General features: G+C 39.1%; 1 protein-coding gene and 2 non-coding genes across 7 annotated transcripts in view; all 3 read left to right on the forward strand.

Annotated features, from left to right (window-relative positions):
- Positions 1–4,426, forward strand: part of st6gal1 (ST6 beta-galactosamide alpha-2,6-sialyltranferase 1) — a 37,220-nt gene extending 32,794 nt beyond the window's left edge. For 4 of the 5 annotated variants that reach the window (XM_034198031.1, XM_034198043.1, XM_034198035.1 and 1 more), the window contains 2 exons: positions 1,046–1,220; positions 3,623–4,426. In XM_034198031.1, coding sequence (XP_034053922.1) covers positions 1,046–1,220; positions 3,623–3,891 — 444 coding nt within the window. In that variant the 3' untranslated portion in view covers positions 3,892–4,426. The remainder of the gene's footprint in view (positions 1–1,045; positions 1,221–3,622) is intronic. The other variant, XR_004567140.1, reaches the window with a different exon arrangement.
- On the forward strand, positions 2,055–2,126 carry trnad-guc. Its single transcript has one exon. It is a non-coding gene; the product is annotated as a tRNA-Asp (tRNA).
- On the forward strand, positions 3,207–3,278 carry trnad-guc. The gene has a single exon. It is a non-coding gene; the product is annotated as a tRNA-Asp (tRNA).
- Positions 4,427–7,142: the final 2,716 nt, after the last annotated feature.

Raw genomic sequence — 7,142 nt, forward strand, 5'->3', positions numbered from 1 at the left:
GAAAAAACATCCCTTAACTCTAAGAAGTAATTTTTTAGACTTTGAATTTCCTAATTCACCACATGCAGTGTTTTTTGCCTCAACTTTCCCTTGTCCTCTTACTCTCACATTATCTGTAACTACCAGTTGTGTACAGAAACCAGAATTGAAACCTACAGTGCAATTCACTTTTCTCCAGGCTACCAAAATCAATCACGACCAAACTATAACTGGTTCAAAACACAGCTGCCAGAATATTAACCAGAACCAGAAAATGTGATCATATCACCCCTTTTCTCATTTCATTGCATTGGCTCCCGATTCACATAAGATCTGACTTCAAGATGTTACTATTAACCTTTAAAATCTTACATGGAATAGCACCTCCTTATCTGTCTTCATTAATTACCCCACAAATATCTACCAGGCTCCCTCGATCACATAATGCAAGTCTCCTTTCCATCCCCAGAATTCACAAATCCTCCGTAGGTGGCAGAGCCTTTTCATTCAGAGCACCTCTCCTTTGGAATCGTCTTCCGTTTCAGATCCACAAAGCTATTTCCGTTGATTCCTTTAAAAGCAAACTCAAACCCATCTCTTCGCATCTGTCTTCCTTGTAAACTAGCTTCCATCACCTAGTTTCGGCTCATCATTACCATCACTTCAGTCACATGCTTTTATCACATGGCAATACTTATGTTGTTGTATAATGTTCTTATAATTTTTATGTTATGACGTTTGTATTTTGTTTTTGTCTTTTCTTTTGTTTGCTTTGTACTGCCCTTTGAGGCATTTCTTGTGATTTGGGGCTATACAAAATCTTGATTTGATTTGACTAATGCTGCATTCACGACATGTTGAAAGAACTTCCCTTAACTCTACGAACAAGTCCTATTTTTGACTTTGAATGTCCTAATTCACCACATGCAGTGTTTTTTCCTCAACTTTCTCTTCCTCTCACATTATCTGTAACTACCAGTTGTGTACAGAAACCAAAATGGAAACCTGCAGTGCATTGTTTTAAAAGTAAATACACTTGAATAGTTCTATATCTCCCCCCTTATAGTGGTACAACAGAACAGACTACCCCATCTTCACCCAGTACCAGAGATACAGGAGGCTTCATCCGATGCAGCCCTTCTACATCCTGCATCCTCGCTTCGAGTGGCAGGTCTGGCAACGTATTCAAGACAACATGGCTGAGCCCATCCAGAGAAACCCGCCCTCCTCCGGCCTGCTTGGTATGCAAAACCATATCTGAAAAACCTGTGCACGTGAATGAAAGTTCAGTAGAGTTTAGTAGAAATGCCGTAGAGTCTGGTAAACAAATGGCAGCTCACTTCCAAAAAGAAATGCTGTAAGAGTGTTGCGGGAACCAATATAAAGAAACAAATGCTATATAATGTTAGTTTGGTTATAATAAGTAATATTATTTGATTATATATATATATTTATAAGCTGAAGATCAGAGGTAAGTACTCAGATCTTGTACTTAAGGAATACTCTGTTACAGTAAAAGTCCTGCATTCAAATGTGACCCAAGTAAAAGTACAAAAGTATTGACATCAAAATATACTTATTTGATTTGATTTATTTAAAATGTGTAAAACAATAATACAAACATTTAACATGAGAATTATTATACAATACAAAAATATTACTGATTCTAAATTATGTATAAACAAATAATCTACTTGATTACACATCCGAAAAGGCGAGAAGTTTACACTTATTTAATCCCACCCCTTCTCCTAAAAACTAAATTATGAACATATATATATATATAATTTTTTTTCTTAAAGAAATACATTTGTTATTGAAAAAAACCAAAAGTAAATGTAGTCATTATGCAGAATAATTATGTTTTGCTGCAGGAGCAAACAGCTCTCACTGGCTAAAGTGTGCCACTAGCAGCCAAAGATATATTACATCCGTAGTGATTTAGCACTACCATAGAGAATGAATGGGAAAGTGTTTAGGGAGTTTTAGGTAAAAGATCCCTGGGGGCCAAAATAGCGCCAGTCAACTGCTCCCTTCTGGAGAAATTGTGTACTGCACCACTACGTCTTATCCCTTCCTCGATAGTATAGTGGTCAGTATCCCCGCCTGTCACGCGGGAGACCGGGGTTCAATTCCCCGTCGGGGAGGAAACATTTATTGTTTTTGAGAAATTAGGAAGTAAATAAAAGGAAAGAAAATAGAGTAGGGTAGGAAAACCGCAATAGAGATCAGTAAGGCACATGCAATAGAGAACTGAAAAGAAACCCAAGTGTCGTAATACAATTTTGGTGAAGAAACAAATAACAGTTCCACAAAGAAAGCTTACATTTTTTTTAACCCAGTAGACTTTGGTTAATAAACGCAGTAATGGCAATTTTAATGTTCCAATGTCCAATATTCCGGTTAAGAGTGATCATAAGCAGACACATAACAGATGATTTCCATTCTTGAATGCAGTTTGGTTTGTTGTTTATTGAGCGTTTGTACAATACCAGAGCTGAATGAGTAGATGAATGTTTGTAGTTGTGAGCATCTTCGCGTCTGGTTGAATCGGTGTGCTCTTCCTCCTCCTGTCCTGCCCTCTCAGCTCACCATGACCCTATTTATTCACCTTCACCCTGTGCAGTAAACCCCGCCACCAAGTGGTCAAACATAATATAGCAATATAAACAAAATAAACTGACATACCAACAACACACATAAATGGCTCCTATACATGCAGGAACGATCTGTGAGAGACGCAGTACAGTATGGTGGCTAACGCAGTAGAGTACAGTACTGGAAACTGTTTTGGTGTCTACTAAATATTACAACATATTTTCTCCTTTGAACCCTGATGATGTCGCTGTGTGAGGTGATGCATGTTTACGAGTTCCTGCCGTCCCTCAGAAAGACAGAGCTGTGTCATTAGTACCTATTATACAGCTATACTGTGTTCTGCCATAATACATACATTATATTATATGTATATATACAGTATATTAATGAATAATCTCCATACATTTTTTCTCCCTACTGGAGTTTTTTGGTTACACAATCACGTTACTGCTGCAGGAGCAAACAGCTCTCACTAGCAGCCAAATATATATTACATCCGTAGTGATTTAGCACTACCATAGAGAATGAATGGAAAAGCTTTTAGAGTTTTAGCTAAAGGATCCCTTTGCGCCACTGTTGACTGCGCCCTTCTGGACAAAAAGTGAACTGCACCACCATTGCTCATCCATTCCTCGATAGTATAGTGGTCAGTATCCCCGCCTGTCACGCGGGAGACCGGGGTTCAATTCCCCGTCGGGGAGGAAACATTTATTGTTTTTGCAAAAATGAAGTATGAATGAAAGGGGAAGCAGCAGAGCAGGTTAATAAAATACAATATGTGGAATATGGTGAGAGAAACGCAAAAGAGTTGTGTTAAGAAACAGTAATAGGGCAAAGACACGTATAGTAGTTTGGTGAAGAAACAAATAACAGTTCCAAAAAGGAAGCCAGTGAAATGTGGTGAATAGACGCAGTTAAGAACTATGAGTTACAGTTCGGTGACTAACGCAGTAGAGTACAGAATAAAGAATCGTGACCCATACTCAAAACTGTTTTGGTGTCAACAAAATATCACAACATATTCTCTCCTTTGTATCCCGCCCAGGCACAATCCTGATGATGTCGCTGTGTGAGGTGGTGCATGTTTACGAGTTCCTGCCGTCCCGCAGAAAGACAGAGCTGTGCCATTACTACCAGCGTTTCTACGACGCCGCCTGCACACTGGGCGCATATCACCCTCTGCTGTACGAGAAGAATCTGGTCAAGAGGATGAACCAGGGGTCAGACCCCGACATCTACACCCATGGACGTGTCACCCTGCCTGGGTTCAGACATCTGAACTGTACCCACACTGCCGGAGTAAACAACCACTGACTTGAAAATACAAAAGGAAAGCACACAAACACAAACCTATGAAGCAAAGCAGATACCTGCATGTAAACATGAGGACAGACGCATGAACATTTCATTCTCACTGCCGAAACAAAAGGAACGCTGTGCCACTCACTATAAATATTACATGTAACATCAGGCTGCAAACACGTGACACACACACACACACACACACACACACACACACACACACACACACACACACACACACACACACAGTCCAATTAACTAATAGATGTGCCTGCTGTTCATACATACATACATGACCTATAGAGGACGTTTTATTGATAATCCCTGTTCATCCCTGAATATACATCCCTTACAAAAGGAGCATATCGCTGTTTTAACCATGTATGTACAAATGTATTTCAATGTTAATATTTTGTGTTTTCCAAACGGAACTAGCAGGTTTTTTATGTCTTCCAGAAAAACAATCAACACCACTGACAACATTTATACAAGCTATACTTCCAACAACTACTGACAAGAAGCATGATATAAATATATATTAGGGGTGCACCGAATGGGAAATTCTTGGCCGATACCGAAAATAGGAAACAGTTGGCCGAAAACCGAATGCCGAAAGGCCGAAAATGATTAATAGAAATATATATATATTTTTTACCAATGTTGTTCAGCTACCTGATTATGGAAATAGACATGATTATGGCAAAACTTAACTTAAATAATAATCACTATTATGGGTCCATAAAACATTTATTCAGCACTTTTGAATGCATACAGTACATTAATATATGTCATGTATTATTGCTAAAAAACATGATATCGCAGTCTTAGTGTCGCCAACTCGTTTCTAATATGCAAAGACAACAAATGCGTCTATGATGTATTTTCGATCAGACGAGATCTCTCTCTCCCGTCTGTGTGCGAGGGGGCGGGGCAGTTTACACACACGCAGCTGCTACATGCAGCGGAGCACACTGCGGAGATGGCGGAGAGAACGCGCTCCGAGGTGTGGTTAAACTTTACCCGTCTCGATGTGGAGAATACTTGTTACCATAAGTGCAATAAGAGTTTAGCATGTAAGCACGAGCAATTTGTCTAAACATTTAGCAAAAGTGCACCGCATGCAGACGGAGGAATGTACCGGGTTCGACCGTCTTTCTAGCAGCTCTGTAGCCCCATCCACGAGTAACGTTTCCACGTCAGGTGTTATGTATGCTAGCAGCAACACACGGAGTTAACTACATGATACAAACATGGGTTAATGATTAGAGGAAACTGAGTTATTTAGTTTGTTAACATTTCAGCTATTCTGTTTACAGTCTGTCATCAGATTATTTAATACGATTTGTTAAAGGCTCAGGGCAATCTCAATGACAAAGGTCAATGTCCCCCCCCCCCCCCCCCCCCCTGTGAGCCAGCCGCGAGCATGGTCGCCGCGTCTTTATTACGTCATCACAACAACACGTTAGGTTACCAACGTAAGCCTGTTCTGACATTCGGTGATATTTTTCGTTAAAAAGGCCCTTTCGGCCGAAAGCCGAAAGGGCCTTTTTAACCATTTTCGGACGATAATTTTCGGTGGCCGAATATTCGGTGCATCCCTACCTAATATATATCGATGTATCAAAAAGGTCAAATCACCCAAAAGACATGTGGTATGCTTTGGAAACAGAACATGATTATGATGTTTAATTTGCGGTTTATTGGAATGCAACGTTAACATCAGCACTATGGTCGTTTTATCTAATGTCATCGTGGTCCTAAGCCAAGTCTTAAACTGACCTGCTGAAGAAGTTAAGAAATTATCCAAATTGATCTCATTACTCAAACTAACAAAACAACAACAACCAGGCCTTAACTCAATGTAAATATTGTATTTACATATTTTAAACCGAATCACAAAAGCTGATTTCCTTTTGAATGTTATTTCACTTAAAGCACGACTTTCCTGAAAGCAGCTGTGGAGTAATTATGTTTTTTCTTTGTTTGTTGGTAGAATCTAGATCGGTTTTGTATCTGTTTTTCACTGCCGACACCGCTTCCCTAACATCTGATGATACTGAGGAAAGAGCTGATTCAGTTCTGTTACTCAGCTCAATTTGAATTTAGTCTTAGTACAATCATAAGGCACTTGCTTATGAATGCCACATAAAACACTTCTACTTTGCTCTGGTTTCAGACAAGTTTCCTGTAGCTAGGATTTCAGTTTGGGGAATTTGTTAAGGCTCTATTTTCAGGGCTTGGACTTCCTTTTTAAAACAGCAAAACATCTTAGCTTGAAGTCAGCGGTTTTATCCAAGTGTGTGTTTTTTCTCATACTTTAATTGCTGTAATGAGTTGTGAGTCACAGTAGGAGTACGCCAACTTTAACGCCAGTCGAATTAGAAAATGTATCTTCTTCTCGCCCAAATACGCTGGGAATGAGTGGATAAAACATATAACGCCAGCTCGCCGTTTGTTTGAAACTCAAATACCTAAATGACTTGAGGGAATGGTTCTCAGCAACTAATAAGATATAACAGGTATAACAAGTCTTACATGTACCTGATTCGTTTGGTTGTGAAGGACCGAGAAGAGTAGACATGTCTCTACTTTAAGGTGATACAGTGTGAACAAAGATATTTACAGAAATGTCCTGGAAATACTTGCGTTGTGTTATTGTGGACACGGTCAGAGGGAACACAAATCAAAACAGGAAGTAAACGGCCTTAGAATGGAATATAATCTATTAGATGTATACACAATATACAGTAAACATATGGAGGTTGTTGCCCAAGTGAATCAACGTCCACATGAAGCTCAAATGATCTCCTAAAAACATACAACATGTGAATCAGACATCTATCTAGCTGCCTGACATCTTTGTCTTCTCCTGCTAGTCTTTGCTAAAACACACAGACTGTTCTGGATCAACATAGATGATCTCTGATGAATGTCTCGACGTGAAACACAAACACACAAACCTCACTAAATCTATTTGTATTAAAGAAAATAATGCCTGCCTGATTTAACTTCACTTATCCAAGAATCCAGTTTTTAAAAAATGAAGTCAAACTAATGTTTTGTACCAAACCGGTTACAACCCGTTCCCCGTAGTCTTCTTCTCATAATTCTTATATAGTGTAGCATTAATACCCAGGAGGGCGGTCTTCAATGTGATTCTGTTACACAGCCATATAAAGCAGAGTTTTATTAATATAAATATTCATAAACTACTAACGACAATTAATATATATATACGTTCCTTTTAGTTATTGGTAACTGTT

The sequence above is a fragment of the Gymnodraco acuticeps genome, unplaced genomic scaffold, assembly GCF_902827175.1.
Source record: "Gymnodraco acuticeps unplaced genomic scaffold, fGymAcu1.1, whole genome shotgun sequence".
NCBI classification, from domain to species: domain Eukaryota; kingdom Metazoa; phylum Chordata; class Actinopteri; order Perciformes; family Bathydraconidae; genus Gymnodraco; species Gymnodraco acuticeps.